The 16,704-nt window shown below is 38.4% G+C and overlaps 1 protein-coding gene across 4 annotated transcripts in view; it reads left to right on the top strand.

Moving 5' to 3' along the window:
- CACUL1 (CDK2 associated cullin domain 1) overlaps positions 1-16,704 on the top strand; it is a 55,815-nt gene that overhangs the window by 14,220 nt on the left and 24,891 nt on the right. The window contains exons 4-6 of one of the 4 annotated variants that reach the window (XM_056351641.1): positions 7,871-7,966; positions 13,907-14,009; positions 16,423-16,503. In XM_056351641.1, the coding sequence (XP_056207616.1) occupies positions 7,871-7,966; positions 13,907-14,009; positions 16,423-16,503 (280 nt within the window). The remainder of the gene's footprint in view (positions 1-7,870; positions 7,967-13,906; positions 14,010-16,422; positions 16,504-16,704) is intronic. The other 3 variants (XM_056351643.1, XM_056351642.1, XM_056351645.1) reach the window with 3 other exon arrangements.

The following is a 16,704-nucleotide window of genomic DNA, read 5'->3' on the forward strand; positions in this document are numbered from 1 at the left end:
TTTCTGCGTGGCGTTCACTGCAGTAACTGTCGACATCTATATTTTTATGTATTTACCACCACCCACCCCACCACCCCCCCCCCACTTGCCTGGCCAGCTGGCCTCAGCTGAAGTCAGCTGAGTGGGGGGTGCTCAGTGTCCTGAGCTGGGTGTCGCAGGCACTGCCACTGGAGCCCCATGGTCATACAGGGACATGCACACACTCCCTGGTCATCCCCTGTGTGACTTTCGTTCTTCCACACTGCAAGACACCTTGTGTGGCATTTGTTTGTTGCCACATATATTCCTGAAAGTCTGCTTCACGGATTGTCACCACAAAAAAATAACTTTCAGTGGTGACAGAGGCATTATGAAAACGTGGGTGTGCTGAAGTATTCTCTGCTTGTTAAACATTGGGTGAAAAGCAGTGAATGTTGCCTGCTGAGTAATAAATAGTATGTTTAGTTGGGATGAACTGCTTGTCATCAGACCATCAGCTCTTTATGGGTACTCCTATATCCCAAGATTTTCTGACTCCCTCCTTACTATGTGTGTACATAAATGATGCTCTCTTCATGCAGTTTGAGTTACGGAGAGACTCTGAGCAAAGGCTGCCTTCCTTTCTTGCAATTGATGTCTGACCAGCTTCTTTGCATTAATAAGGTTGAGTTTTGCCATGTGGAGCTTCCACTAATTGAGAATTAAATTTCCACAGTTCTTGAGCTGATCAGAATTTTGGATTTTGTGTGCTTTTTTTTTTTAAAAAAAAAAAAAGGATGGCTGCAGAAAGCACAAATGAACATGTTTCCTGTTGTCTTGGGGTCTGTGAAGCCTGTAGTATACAGATGATTTTTTTTCCGAGATGTTTTATTTGGAAACATTTTATTAGTGATGGACATAGCCCATTATGTTGTGGTTTAAAATAATGACAGCTGTTTTTGTGGGTAAGTGCTGAATCATTCAGATGTATGAGGTAGGGTGGATACACAGACATATGCTTTCAAATGAAATGCATCTCTTCTTAGAATGAATAAAATTATATTTGCATTAGGCACTAGTGTTTCTGGCTTCGCTTATTCTTATGCACTCTGATGAAGTAATTTAAAATCAAGTACCCTGCCTGTTACATATCTCTTCAGCAAAAGACAATTGAAAGTACTTCAAGCACTGACAATCAAAATGCACGGAGGCGTTGAGATGGCCCGTAACAAAAGTAGATATATATTTTTTCTTGGTGGAAGTACAGTGGAATATTTTCATTTTAGTTAGAATAATATCAATATTTCCTTTAGGAAATGACTGAGAGCTGAAAAGCAGTTGTGTTATACCCTCTTTTAATTTAGAGAAAAGAGAAAAAAGGATCTATTGTTTTCTGCTTGTGTGTGTTTGGTGTTTCTTTTTTATTATGAACAATGGTTTTTGTTTTTTTTTTTTTATAAAGAACATGACTGAACTGAGCAGCCGCTGGTGTTGTAGATAATATGTATGACTGCTGGTGGTCACCAGGACCTGCAGATTTAGGGTCCTTGCTGTGCAGTGCCAGAAAGTTTTCTTGCCTTCTGTTAATCCTTACAGTTTCTCGAACCAGTCAGTACAGTGTATGAAAATACCTTCTCACTCATTGTTTCCTTGGAAGAATATGCATTGGAATCAGGTTACTGTAAAAGCTGTTCTGCTATTTTGAGGGCTGCCAGATCTCTGGGAACTGAGTGCCTTGTATCATGTCAGTTATCTGTTGCCATCTGTTCTTAAAAATGTCAGCAGTATCTGTTGTGGACAATTTGTTCTTTTCTTGCCTTTTCCTTTCTTTGTTTCTGTCTCACGTTTACCTTCTACTTGTCCTTTGGGATTATATGGAGTTTTGCCATCCAGTGGTGAAGAGCCTGTGATTCCTGACCCAACTCTTTCTGAAACACTAATCTGATAAAATACAGATGCCTTACTCCAAACTTCAGAACCTCATCTGAACTTAATTATTTGTCTTTTAGAAACACTGTGTAACTTCCAGCTTTTCTCCTGATTGCAGGAGTAAAAGCATGAAGCCTAAGTGGCTTGTCATGTTTACCTTGTAGGCTTTGCATATGGTCAGGGTGGTAAAAAATGCATCCCAAGTAGTGCTTGGAGGGACTAGTAAAACTGACCTAATTGTGGGCAGAGTTACGTGCTGGGTACCACCTCATAGCAGTTCTTGATATTTATACTTCAGGGTAATTTTACCCCAGATGGTTTTGCAGATATATTTTGCTTTCCTTCCAAGGTACACATGACCTTTATATAGTGCTGTATTGTAATTGAACAGTTATGCCAGTCTGTAAAACAGAGCTTTTGATGACATCATCTGTGGCTCGTTTTTGTGTAAACTTAGTAAGTTAGATTGCTAATGAAGTTATGAGTTTGACTTTAGTAATATATTTATGAAGAAGCCCATTCTTATTACACTGTTTGTATGCACATTGTCTGATTCACTAGCGAAATGAGAAATAGCGAGCCGCCTTCACGATTCATGTCTCATCATTTGTAGCATAGAAATAACACTCAAATTAGCTCTTGTTAATTTGAAATTAGTTGATTTGCTGGAATAATTTCCATAGTTGCAGTAGTTTCTCAAACACTTATGCAGAAAACAAATCCGCTTCCTCTGTTCTGCCTGTAGAAAACCTCAGAAATAGAGGTGGAAAATGGAAATTGAGAACTTGCATTTCCTAACTCTTTTCTTACTAAACATGTTAAAACCCTAGTGTTTCTTAAAGTCCATTTGGGTTAACTGAATAATCTGTTAATATCAGCAGTCTGTTTTTTAAAGAGGAGACTCAGACTAGCCATTTATCAGGTCCATAATACTTAAAAGGGGGAAAAAAAACCCAAACCAAAGAACACAACCACCAGACATCCAGTGCCACAGGCATTTATCTATCAGTTTTGCTAGGTGAACATTGCTTCACTGTGTGTGAAACAAGCCTTTACTGCTGTGAAACGCACTGAATTGCATGAGAACAAGTGAATGATCAGTATTAGAACTGAGATGGCAGAAACCAGAAGTGTTAGAAATGTGTGCATCTTCGTGTGTGGATGTCAAAAAGGTGGCTTTTGCTTTGAGGTAGAGGTCACCATGTTGCCAGAATTGCCATTAAAAATGGCATTGTCATGAGCAAGCTAACCTGAAAAAAGTATCCTTGTCTGCAACTTTTTGAAAAAGATTGTATTCCTGCAGTCATTTTGAGTTCCTTGCCACACTACACTGGGTGCTGCAGGCCCTTATACAATTATGGAAAGGTTTAAGTAAATATGGCACAAATTAGTATGTTTTTACTAGATGGAATTAGGACGATTTGATGGTCCTTAGATAAAATGTCATCTCGTTTTACAGACATAAAGAATAGAAATGGAAACATGTCCTATGTCTGCTACCCTGCTCTAAGACAATTATATGAGGGTGCATAACGATGATGTACAGCTTTGAACAGTTTTGAGTGCAGACTTGAATAGGAAGACACAGTCAGTCTTTAAATGAATTGTATTTTGGCTTGATGTCTGGCTTTTGTAAAAGGTTTTAATAGTACTCTTGTCTAGTGAGGTAGACCTGGGCATCACATATATTGTCTGCAAGGCAAAGTAAACAAATTACATTTTCTTGAAAAGAACAAAAACTGGTTTAAAAGATTCAGACCACTTGCATGAATAGCAGGTTAATTTGTATAGTCATAGCCATTCTCCCTTTTCACTTGGCAGGCGTGGGAGAGATGCTGCAGCATGTATGCTGGCATTTTGGCAGTGAGCATGTTCCCAGGAAAATGGAACTGCCCATTCAACGTAGGAATGTAAGCTTTACTGAATATATTGCTGATTGTGCCAGACGACTATTCAGAAACAGATTAACTTTGTGTTCCTCAAGCAAAGAGCTGTTGTCACTGTTTCTTTCTTGTGAGCCATTTCTGAGTTGTCTTGAGCCAGCAGCATGCCTTCTGGTTTTGTTCCTATGTTTAGTTAAAGAACAATTTTCAAACTAAAAAAACCCACATCTTTTTCATGTGTACAGTTTCTTGCCCACAAATTCTTTGGAATGCCTAGATATTAGATTTCAAATAAGGGAAGGGTAATTGGGTCTCTAATAGCTTGCTTTGTTTGAAGATGTCTGTCTTACATGTCATCCTTTCTCAAATGTGTTTTCTTGTTACTTCTCATGTCTCTTGGTGCTGAGACGTCCACTATGGTGTGTAAGGAGGTTAAATGATGTCTTTAACAGCAGCCGTAGTATTTTATGCTAAGAAGTAGTTGGCTCAAAAGCAAGCCTGAAGACGTTGAACAAATGCAACTGCATCATGGCATCACGATTTGAGAAACCTGACCAAAACATCCAGTGGACAGAGGCACTATATATAGTTGCTACTAGACAGCTGTTCTTAACCCTGTGAGTGGTAGATGAGTGCAAATAGAGGAGAGGAGCGATGTCTCCCCATACAGAGTGTCTTAAGAAAACCCCCAAAACAGCAAGCCCAGTGTGAATTGACAGTTTGATAGGATTCAGGATAGGGAAGTGAATGAATGAAGGAGCCTCTTCCTTCCTGGAAGACCTTAGGCTAGCAATATATTTTTGTTTCTTTGAATAGCTTCTGTAAATCATCCCTCAGGTATGATAGGAGTGGATTTAAAGACTTAATATTTTCTGAGGGGTTGTAAGAAGTAAATGTCATGCTTAATTCCACTCCTCCTTCTGTAATTAAAAAAGCTGAACGTATGTGTTATCTTTTCTGGACCAGGACCAAGAGCGAAAAATGTCAGCCTAAGCAGTTTATTTTCTCTAAGATTTTTTCAGTTATAGCTAATATATAAATGCAAGTTCTAATCTAATGATAGCCTCTTAATAGAAAAATCTTAGCAACATCTACTTATTCATTAATTTGGTGCTACGCACTGCTTTTTGGTTTATAAACTTCATGTAGTTTATATAAAACTAGTCCCACTCCAGTTACTGCCTCATTAATGTGCACGTAGAGATGTGGAGAAAGTTCCTATGCTTAAACAAGTCATTGACTTCAGTCTAGCAGTTTTGAGCAACCATACAGTAACACCATAATGAACAGAAGACAGATGGTTCTGTTTTCCCCACACAGATTATGATAATTCATAGATGAGCTGTGAAAATACTGTTATTGATTTCTCCTTGGCCTGGGTTTTTGTTGGGTTTTTTTTGCTAGTTTACAAGCAATAATTGAGGATAGTGTTTGATTGTGAAATGTGTGTGGGGGTTTATTTCGGGGTTTTTTTTTATTATTTGGAAACAAGCAGAATCAGGTAATATGTGCTTTCCTGTTAAGTGTCTTGACTGTTGAGGCTTGACATGAAATGCCATGAGAATAAAACTGGAAGGTAACATCTCATGCAGATAAAGCAGGTAACACTATGATTTTGCGTTCCAGGGGTTAAGACCAAGGCCTGATATTTGCCTGACACTCGTGGTTCCTTCCCCTGAAGCTGTCAGAACTGTTCTTAGCTTTTTTGTCTTTATCTATAGCAGTTGTTTTCCACTTGGTTGCAAAGTGCTGGTGGTTAACAGCTTCCAGATATCCTTCTATTAAACAGCTCTTGAGGTTGTTGTTGGGAGATAGATGAGTGTGCAGTTGTTCTTCCCTCTTAAAACATCTCTCAATATGACTTAGGCTTTGTGAGGTGAGCTAGCAGTTACTTTCAGTGGAGGAAAAAGATAGCAGTCCTTAATACCCCTGTAAACACTGGCAGACTGGCTGTACACTATTGCCTAGTGCCGGTTCATGGAATTAAATCACACATTGTCCAGACAACTGTCTCTGGGTTTTTGTTGTGGTGGTTTTTTTATTTGTGTTTTGTGTTTTGTTTGTTGTTTTTGGTTTCTTTTTTAATGAAAAGTGCAAATTGTCAGTGAGAGAAGAGTGGTGCCCTGTGTCAGGCTATGGTCTCCTTTTGTCTGACATGTTCTTTGAAGCAGAATTTTCCTTTTTCTTTAATCTTAGAAACTGTATACCAAGTGTTTTCAAATCAAAGGGTATAACCATATTTAAAGTTGAGGTTGAAAATGAGCGAAGCAGGAATACACACTGCTTAGAAATGCAGATTTCATTGCATCTTATTTGCAAAAATTTATATATGTAACTATATATGAAAGGGAGTCCTTTGAGTTCATAGCCACTTTTATACATTGTTGGCATTTTGAACTAAAATTTGTTTGGCCACCCCTGAGAACTGCATCTGCAATAAGATTAAAAACTTAAGATCAAAATGAGGAATAACCATATATAACATTTGGCAACCACATATGGAATAACAGTCTTTATTCCTTTGCCAGTTTTGCTTTCCTTTTTTGAAATGTCTGCTCTGTATCGGTGTTTGCTGTGAAAATTATCCACATGTTCATTAAGCATATTAAGGAGGGAAGCAAAAGAAGCTAGTTTAAAGAAAAAAACCCCAAACTTCTATAAATTTAGAATATTAGTAGAGCAAGAAGTCAACGTAAATTTTAACTGTTCTCTTAGGGCCCCTGGTGAATGTCCCTACAAAGGCTGAAAAATCTGCTTTGTAGAGATAAGAGCTTTACGTTCCAGTAAGGTGGTTGAGGTGCAGCTAGCTTTGAGCATTTCTCATGCCACACACGCTCTGGCTTTAGAAAAATCTTTGAGCTTTTTTTCTTGCAGGGTCCCAGTCGCTGCTGCATTCTCCATCCTCTTCTGGCTTGGTGCAGTCAGAGAGGAAAATAGTGCAAGGGAAGAGGAGTTTTGCATCTTGTTAGCAAGCAACACTTGTCCTTGGGTGTGTGCAGGTGTGCACATGTATATGAACAGTAGAAACTCAGTCAGCTACTCGCCTCCCTCTGAAGAGACCATGGTAGGGAAAGCAGGAGTTGGGCCAGAGCCAGAGCACATGGGTAAGCTGGGATGGAGGTGGGATGGTGAAGGAGTATGTTACCCCAGCTACACTTCCATCCCTGGGCGTGTAAGTGCACTCCTGAATGCCTTAACGCAGCTCCCCTGCATCCCTCCAAATAAATATTTATAAAAGAAACAATGGTTAGTGCTTCCCATTTTTCTGGTCACTTTCTAAATTTAACTTAGCTTGCTGCAGAGCAGATCTTTTTAGCTGCCTTATTTCCTTCTCTGGGAAAGATGGTATTGTACACAGAACACAGAAGCGCTGTCACTGTGGGCTCTGCAGGGTCCATCATAAAGCAAGCTGGCACACTCAGGTTTTGTGTAGGGGCTACAGGGTAATGCTGTGTGTCGGAGCACTGCCGTAGATTTTCGTGGGCCTGATCTGGAGTGCAGGACGCCAGATGTGGGGCACTATCTGCAAACACTGCTTCACAGTCCCTCCAACTCAACACCCTGAGTACTTGCCTTGCCTTAGGTCACCCAGCAAAAATTTTAAAATGTTTTCTGTGATGGAGAACATTCCCTGGAGCTGGAGAATGTGCCACTTGCTAGCTCCTGCAAAGCAGCAGCTTAATGCCACCCTGCTGCCTTGGAGTAAAACCCTGCAGGGGGGTCAGAGCACACATCGCAGCACTTGCTGGAATTTGGTTACGGATTCTAGGTGTAGATAATTCTTCAAAAACAAAGGTTTGGTCTTTAATATGTGTTTTTATTTGCATATGCTAAATGCTAGTTTGTTACAGTCATACTGTATTTCTTATTGAATGGGCATTGACATGGTTCTAGGCAAAAACCAGTTATTGAAGAAAAACTGTTTTTGCTGGAGGGACTTATAGCAGAAACTCTGGAATGGTGTGTGGCTTGCTTTGTGTTTCAAATTTAGTGTTTCAAATACTTGGTAGTTTTTTGAGTTTGCTATGAAAGCATAGCCCATACTGTTCCAGATCTTTCTCTTGTTCAAATTACAACCTGACTTTTACGGTTTCTTACAGGCCAGCCCTCCAGATCTCTATATTGAAAGATTTAACATAGCCCTTGGACAGTATATGGGAGCATTGCAGAGCATTGTGCCTCTTTTCATATATATGGTAAGTTTTAGAATATTCTTTTCAAATAATGTCCATACACAAGATTCTGACTGAAAGTGAAAAGAATAAAACGCTGCTGTAATGATTTTTAATTTGTGGAACTTATGAGTCATGCTTTGCTTTGCTACCTGCATAACAGTACTAACCAAGTAGTGTGGGGAGAGGGAGAGGAAGCTGTGCTTTTAAATGTAGAATTTTGCAGTTGGTTTCTGCCCTGACATTTCTTTCCTGGCAATGGGGGGTGGGGGTGGGGGTGGATGGATGTTTTTTGTTTTGATTGGAAAAAAGCTGTCCCAAATAGGTTATTATTTATATCTTTTTTGAACAGTGATAATTATTGGCTTGTTATATGTTGACTTGGCAGTTTGGGCAGGTTGCAAAGATGATTGTTTCTTGCTTTTAAATTGCACAGATTCAGACAAGACAAAGAAATGTCTCTTGGAAATGTCTGTGTCACATGATTGAGCATTGACTGGATGAAGACAAACGTGTTCATAGCACTGTCAGGCATACTTGCAGAGTTTCCAAAACTATTGGCTATAAGCGTATGTCATGCTGATTTTGTAATTTATGAAGTGTTCTGTACCTCTGAAGAAATGAAAAATTTTTGTCAAAATGTCAAGACTTTTGTTGGGTGTTTGTTGGGTTTTTTTATGGTAATGAATAACTTAAGCTTGAATTTATCCTTCTCCCAGAAACCATCCTTGCGTTGGCATCACTTAGAAATAAAACCCAAAGTGTCTATGTGTTGGGCAAGAAATGTTTTTATTTTTTTCAAGAAAAAAGTATTAAACTGATTTAGAGTGAATAAATCTTGACCTCTTCAAAATTATTCTCAGTGGTAGCTTCCCAGAGTTTGGGAAGCAGTATCTTTTAGAAGGGTCTCCTACATTTCAGAGAATGTGTCTGAAACGGAGTAACTTGCCACAGTCTTTCAGCATAGAGTTACCACACAGATTTGTTGCATTAAAGGACTAATTTTCTTCTTGAACTGGGTGTCTTCTAATGTGCTCTTTTGTCTAGTTAATACAGAGTGAAGTTCAGTTGCTATAGCTTCACTTAATAGCTGAAGGATGTGTTCCTAGTGATGATTTGGTTTTGTTATTTATTTATCACCTGTTCCTGTTGTGAAGTGCTGGGGAAAAACTAGAAAGGGAGTTTTTCCCCCTGTTGCATTCAGATATTTTTAATGTTAGCCATTTTTTTCACCTATGTGTGCTTAACTTGTTTATTGCAGACAGGTGTTTAAGCAGTCTCATAGTTTAATAGCCATTTACAAATGGAGATAAGCTGGTCAGGTGTGTACTTATTGAATGCTCATTTATGCTCATTTCTGTCACTGAGGTTCTTCCATCACAGAAGTCAAAATCTGTCCTTAACAATTAAGACTGTAGTAACTAAGATTGAAAAAATGTTCATGAAGAGCATATAGACAGACAGGTTTAATCATTATAGGCCTTGTCTATATGACCAGACAAGGTATAATTAATTGCCAAATAGATTTTGATAGCTTGTGTTGTACACAGTTGCGATGCGGTGTTTGTATCTTCAGAGGAGGAGTGCTGTGTATCCTGTGGTTTCTTATTTAGAATTTGAGTCTGATATCTGAACATATTAAAAATGGTTAATGAGTAATAAACCTGTAAAATGAGTAGTTAGTAATTTTTTTATATTTGAGGACAAAGAGAAGTCAAAGTACTCTTGCAGTTTTAAAGGAGAAGCTTCTTTAAAGCATGACTAGTGATTTCTTCAGACAGTAAAACTCTGTTCCTACAAACACTTTCTCATTTAAATGACAACTCAAGTTAGACCTGAGAGTTACAGAATCACAGAATGGCTTGGGTTGGAAGGGACCTTTAAAGGACATCCAGTCCAACCCCCCTGCAGTGTGCAGGGACATCTTCAACCAGATCAGGTTGCTTGAAGCCCCATCCAGCCTGACCCTGAATGTGTCCAGGGATAGGGCATCTACTGCCTCTGCGCAACCTGTGCGTGTATCGCCACCCTCATAGTGAAAAATTTCTTCCTTATATCTAGTCTGAATCTACCTTTTCATAGTTTAAAACCATTACCCCTTGTCTTATTGCTACAAGCCCTGCTAAAAAGTCTGCCCCCATCTTTATTATAAGCCTGCTTTTGTGTAGAGTTTAGTGACCTAGGTGTTAGCGTTGCGTTTGGCAGCAAGAGGAGCTGATTTGGCTCAGCTATATAGCTGGCTTTGAAGACTAATGTCAAATTAAGTCTCATACTTTTTCTCTGAAATAATTTATTAACCAGTGCTGTGCATAATGTGGAAAATATCTCTAGAGAAGTCAGAATGAAAAATGTTTGCCTCATTTTTCTCTGTATGCATTTGCAAGTACTTTTATGTACAGCTACTCCTGCAATTTTACATTGTAGGTTCTAATCAAGTTTTCTCTCATGCAGCAGCAGTGGCTTCCTTTATTTAGACAAGAAAATACAATTAAAAAACAATTGCAAGAAGTGAAAGCCTAATTACAGTATAAATTAAAGTTTTGCAGTTACTTTAATACATACTTTCAGTGTATTTTTAAGTGAAGAGGACTAAGTTGTTGAGCTCTGCCTTTTTAGCAGAGGTGGCAGGGCTTTCCTTTTTTGGTAGTGATGTGATTGCTTTGGGCAGTTGAGTTGCAGTGATAAACTTTGTTCTGAAAGGGTAATTGTATCACTGCTTAGGAAAACTTTTAATATACATTTAAATATTATTTTTTTTAATTCTGTGATGCTGAGGAAAAGCTCAAGGTTGTTTGTGGGGGTTTTTTTTGTACAACTGGAATCTTGGGTTTTGGCCTTTGGTGGCCAGAAAAGGTACAGTATTTTTGCCTTGGGCTTAGTCCTGTGTGTTTTGGTATCAACAGCAACACTTTTTGTTTTTCCTGATAGATACCAAATAATGTTCTTGTATGTGAATGGTGGGAATACAGGAAAGATGTTTTCTTAACTTGCTTGTGTATGGTGACCAAGGTTTGTTTCAGAGCTTATCCTGAGTGATGTTTGAGAGGGCTGACTTTGCAATCAGGGGAGTTTTTCCTTTTTTTGTTAGGAGCATTAGTGGTTTTCTTTATCACATGATGATGGATTTTTTCGGTCTTATGCTGCTACAGTGGACTTCTCAAGAAAGCATGGAGACCCAAAATGCTTTTATCCCTCCAAAGTTCTGTGCGTTTGAACTCCTTCAAAAGTTCTGGGAAGATAAAGCAAATTAAACTAGAAGTCAGCTTAGCACATAGTGTTTCATTCCTAAGCATAATTCCTAAGGAATAACTTTGCTTTGTAATCTAAGTGAGGCTATTCTGGATGCTTACAGGTTGTACATATCACAGTATGCTGCACATATGAATGATTAAAACTCATATTGCCTCTAAAATATTACTGTTCCTACTAGGTGGTATTGCACTTTGTTGCTTATGAGCTAGAGGGCATTTTGTGTGTGTCTGTATACATAAGTGTAAGTGTGTGTGTATATATGTATATATATAGTTATATGTGGATGAGATGATAAGCACTCATACACTGTTTTTTCTGTTTCTAGTATTTATTGATCTCCTCTTAATGGTATTAACACAAATACGTCTCTTAACGTTTGCCAGATTGCTTTACTGATACAGTGTTTTGTAGAAGAAATGCTTATATCATATCTGACTTTCTCAGTTATTTATATCTGCTTATCTTTTTACCTGTCATTTAGACCTTTAGGTGACTTGACACACTTCTCAATAAATACTGGTACAGCCTAGGTAGTGACATCTTATACAGAAAATCTTCCTGGTTTTCCACTAACAAGAATGAGAAAGGTGATAGTTATTCTGCTACCTCCTTTCAGCACTGTGGACTGGAAATTAAGTACTTGGTTAGATCATTTTTCATTGTCTATTTAAATTCATGCAAGTGTAACATCTTTTTCAAAAGGTGTTTCCAAGTGAGCAGATGTGAAAGTATTTTACAGTTGTTCTATGTGAAAGCATTGTGTTGTAACTCTTCTGCTTGAAACTGCTGTTGGGGTTTTTTTGTTGTTTTTCTTGCTATGAAACTTAAGGTATAAGCTTTCCAACCCTTCAACAAAAGGAAGCGTCACAGTTTGTAGGTTGCCAACTGCTTTTAATGCAAGAAGCTTTTGAGACTGGGAAAGGAACAGAGTAAGCTATTTCCTTAGCTGGGTGCATCTCATCTGTCAACTCATAAGGATCAGCAGAATCAGTAGTTTGACATTGTCAGGTTTGACTCGGGTCGGTAGGCTTGTGCTGTGATGTTCTGGTCTCTCCAGTGTGTCGCACCAGTGGCTGTGTGGTAGAATGTGGTGAGGAAGCTCAATGTGGAAGTGGTTCAGGAAGTTAGGTCAGATGAAGGAGGTAGTGTGGTGTGTTGCTCAACACTTCCTAGGAGATGTGTATCTTCAGTTGCTGTGAGTTTCTGTTGCAATTGAGATTCAGCATTGATCAGAAATATTACAAGTGAAGTTAGTCTGTTTCTTATGAGACAGGTTATTATGTCTATGGAGCCTTTCCCTCAGTCTCTTCAAAGAACAGGCCTAGGTGAGGGGGAAGCAACTGAGTAACAGCCCTTTATAAAACCTCTGCAGGTAGGATAGCTTCAGGGAGGGAACCAGCAGTAGGAAGTTACTCAATTTTTAAAAAATATCTTTTTGAGATTGTTGTCTATCACTGCAACAAATCTAAACTTCAGTAGGGGCATGTATTCAGCCCTCAAATTGCCTTCATTTGTGATTAATAGTAAATAACTGCTTGCCTTGAAAATTCAAGTGGTTTCTGCATGGACGGTTTATTATGGTATGTGTAGTTTTGGTAATGGCCAAGAGAATGGGTTTCACACAAAAAATGTAAAGATAGCTCTAATAGTGTTCTAAGGGTTTGTTCCAATGATATTAAATGCTTTAATGAATAGAAGAACTTGATTTAGTGTGTGGAAAAACCTTTCTCCCTTAAGATATCCATTCCTCTAGTAAATCTTTTAGATAAGCATTCCAGGTCTTTATTTCTTGATTAAGTTTATTTTCTATTACAGTCTCTGCAATATCTGGTTACCTCTTCTACACAAGTTGTCCAGATGAATTCAGTTGTTCTACTTGCATGTTAGTGCTGTAAAATGATAAGAGATTTATTTTGAAAGAATTATTTTTTTACAGCTTTTAAAGCTCACCTATGAATAAAATACAGACAAGAAATCTTGCTACTAATTGCAGGCTGGAAACTGAGAAATAACACCAAGTAGTACGTTGGGTATAGAGGCCCTCAAGGAACTCATGAATAGAATTTCCTTTAAGGGCTGAAGAGGTGAATTTATTATTAATGCTGAGTGGGTCAAGATAATTGAATCCTGCAGATCTTAATACAGTTCAGTTTTTCTGTAGATTTGTATATGTCACTTCCACTGTTCATTAGTTCTGAGTAGTTACCCTCTTGAGATTGTCCATGATGAACCACAGAAGTGTATAGTTGTACTGATGATTTGTCTTTATTTTAATGGCTTAATCACTTTTAGACATTAGTAAAAATGTTTTCTTTTGTTGCAAACATGATGTCCAGCCCTACTTTGGTGTTAGAGCATTTATTTGGTGTTAGTTCTAAAATGAAGTGTTTTTTCTACAAACTCAGCAGTCTGGATTGATATGGAGATGTATCTGTAGATATAAAGTAAAAAAAAAACAACACCCAACCAAACACCTATATGTAAGTGGGTTTGTTACCAGTAGTACCACATGTGTTCTTAATTTTAAATACATGGTTTTTTATTGTACAGGAATGTTCTATTTAGTATAAATGCAGTCACCAAGGAGGCACTTTTAAAGCTCTAGAATATTTGACCTGTAAATTTTGAACTATTTTTATTCAGGAAAAAAGTAAGTTTGCTTTATTTGCTATTACAAAAAACAAACTTGAAACCTTCTGTCTTATTTTCCAGAATAAATTTTACATAGAAACCAAGCTTAACAGAGACTTAAAAGATGACCTTATAAAGCTGTTTACGGAACATGTTGCAGAAAAGCACATTTACAACCTAATGCGTAAGTAAACTTGTCAATTTTTTCTTATAATGGGAGTCTGGAAAGCTACAGTGCTTTCAGATATTGCAGAAATCCACAGCAAATAGGGAGAAAATGGCAAAAGATTAGTGAAGTTAAATACAAATTATTTTTAAGACTTCCACATGCAGAAATGTGGCATGCTTCAGTTTTGTTTGTTTTTTTTTTTAAATATGACTTTGTATGAAGTTATGTTTTTCTTGAGCAGCTGGGGGTACCAATATGTATTTTCTCTTAGGACTTGTGATTATGACATAGTGAATGTTTCATTGTCCTGTTGCTTATGCTGTTATTCAATTTCATTATCAAAATACTGACAGGTGTCATTAATAATGCAGTGTGGTCAAAGAATTATGATACCGCTGGGGATACTGTCATGATGTACTGGGATAATCCCTGCTAGTTAGGGAACTGCATAATGCTGACAACAATTTCTCTGTTAAGCTAATGGGTTAATGCAAATAGAGTATGTGTTAAGTGATACACTTCCCATTAAGTGCTCCTGGGGTAACTCCTGTGGCGAATCTGAGTCTGCCTGCAACCTGCCACCATCTGTGTGTGTTTGTGTGAGCATAGGGACCTCGGTACTGACCTAGTTAGCCCCTCCAGAGGGCAGTTAGCAAAGGCAGAGGTAATCAGACTTGGAGTTCAAATTGGAAGAGTTTGCAGAGTGGTGAGCAGTTGACCAGTGTGCTGGAAGAATTGCAATTGTAGGTGCTTTGTGCAACTGGATGGTTCCTGTGCCCTGTGTTGAGTTCAGTGCCCAGCCAGGTGTCCTCCTTTCTGTAACTCAGCCCTACTGCAGTGTCTCTGTCTTCATCTAGCTGCTCCCCTCCTCTTTTCTCTGAAGCAGTTGGCATCTGTATGCCAAGTGGAGGCCAGATGATGGGCTACTAGAGTCAAGCGTATTTCTCCTTTTGTATTTACTTGGGTAGCAATGCCCTCCTCTCTCCAATGAAGGGCTGAGGGAAAGGAGCTTTGCTGTGGTTTTAGGGTCACTGTGAGTTGGCATCCTGGGAGAGGGGTGGGTGAAAAAGGTGACTACCCACACATCAGGGAGCCTGGTACCCTACAACAGTGGGAGATCATCATCTCTGATGCCGTCTTGCTCTTGCCATCTGCAAAGGTCTCCCAAAGAAGAGATTTTAGCTGTGTGGCAGATCAGATCACCTTGGGAATAGCAGGACAATGAGGAATGTCCGCCCATAGACCTGATGTTTTATTTTGTGCCAAAGAGGTTTAATGGTATCATGAAACCTAGTAGGAAGATTATTGTGACAGGACCATGGTAAATTCTGCTTATATTGCTTTAAAATTTAATACATTTTAATGTATGCATATGTATACATTTTGCAGGTAATGAAAACATTATTATGATATTTTTTTTAATAACAAAGCAAAGGTAACAGGTCAAATCTTTAGAACAATGTCAGGTGTATGTTGCTATGTAATTAGTTTTCTGTGGATGATAATATGAGAATCAAATAGAAATTGCAGGTGAACTATTGAAAGCAAAAGACCTGTGGTTGTGTGTGTGTGAAACCTGAAATACTTCTCAGCTCTGTATTAGTTGCAGAAGTAAAATCAAAACAAAACATTGAAAAGTGAAAGTAAGCTGTCACCAGCTGTGTTGCTGTATATGGGGTCTGTTGTTTGGAGCAACTTCAGTCTTACTGTCAGCTTGTTAAACCTAAGTTATTTAGTCTTTATCGTACTTGTAAGTAAAGTGATATATACTGACATGTATAAACTCAGAACTGTGATCTGACTTGGTTAAATCTTGGGTAGTAAGATCTTTAAATTGAGTAAAAATATACCTAAATAAAATTCTAAACCTGCTAATGGACTCCTGGGAAATAATTAAAGACACACAGCACATGATATAGTGCTCTGGAGGTGCTGAAAAAGTTATAGTATTGTATTATTTTCTGCCACTCTCAGCTGTTCTTTTGTGGTCTGAATTTCAGCAAACTAGAAAGAATCTTGCCTTCAGTTTTGGAAGTGTAAGGGCCCTATGAAAATAGGGTCAGTCAGTGTTTGTTAATTACTTCCTGATGTTATTGTCAGTGTGTGGTGCTGTTTCCTGATATTTGATATAGATTTGGTTCAACAGAAAAGTGTTCTTGTATGAAAAAACCAAGGTTTTGAGTGGGTACTCTTACAAAATTAAATGAAATTATGATCTTTGTAGAGAAATGAAATCCTGGGGCTATTTTTTAGGGATGCTGCAGCTGCTACTTCAGTGAGAAGAAGCATGCCTTTCCTCCCTTTTTAAAAAACAGAGTAAAATGGTTAATCAGTTTGTGATCTAGGCACAGGGGACAAGAATAACATCTGCTCTTGCTCTTGAAATTTTGTTGCTATGTTTTTGGTACAAAGGAGTTTTTGTTTGTAGCTTCTTGTCATTCTATCAGAGCCTGGAAGCTGGCATTGCTGTTTGAAGCTGTGTTCAGGAAGGACTGTAAGTACATTTCAGGTCAGTTAAAGTTCCTGCTCCTCTTCAAAAGATGGGGGGGGGGGGGGGGGAGGGGGGGGGAAGACAGAAAAGCAGTGCAGCACAGATCTCTAAGTGTTTGATCTTGCTCAAATTCCCAGTGGTTGGTTCAGTCCTAGTCCTTGTGCTGTGTGGTTGAAGGCAGGAAGATGCAAAATGAACTTGTGGTACAATGGTCTCTGT

The sequence above is a fragment of the Falco biarmicus genome, chromosome 9 (genome assembly GCF_023638135.1).
Source record: "Falco biarmicus isolate bFalBia1 chromosome 9, bFalBia1.pri, whole genome shotgun sequence".
In the NCBI taxonomy this organism is placed as follows: domain Eukaryota; kingdom Metazoa; phylum Chordata; class Aves; order Falconiformes; family Falconidae; genus Falco; species Falco biarmicus.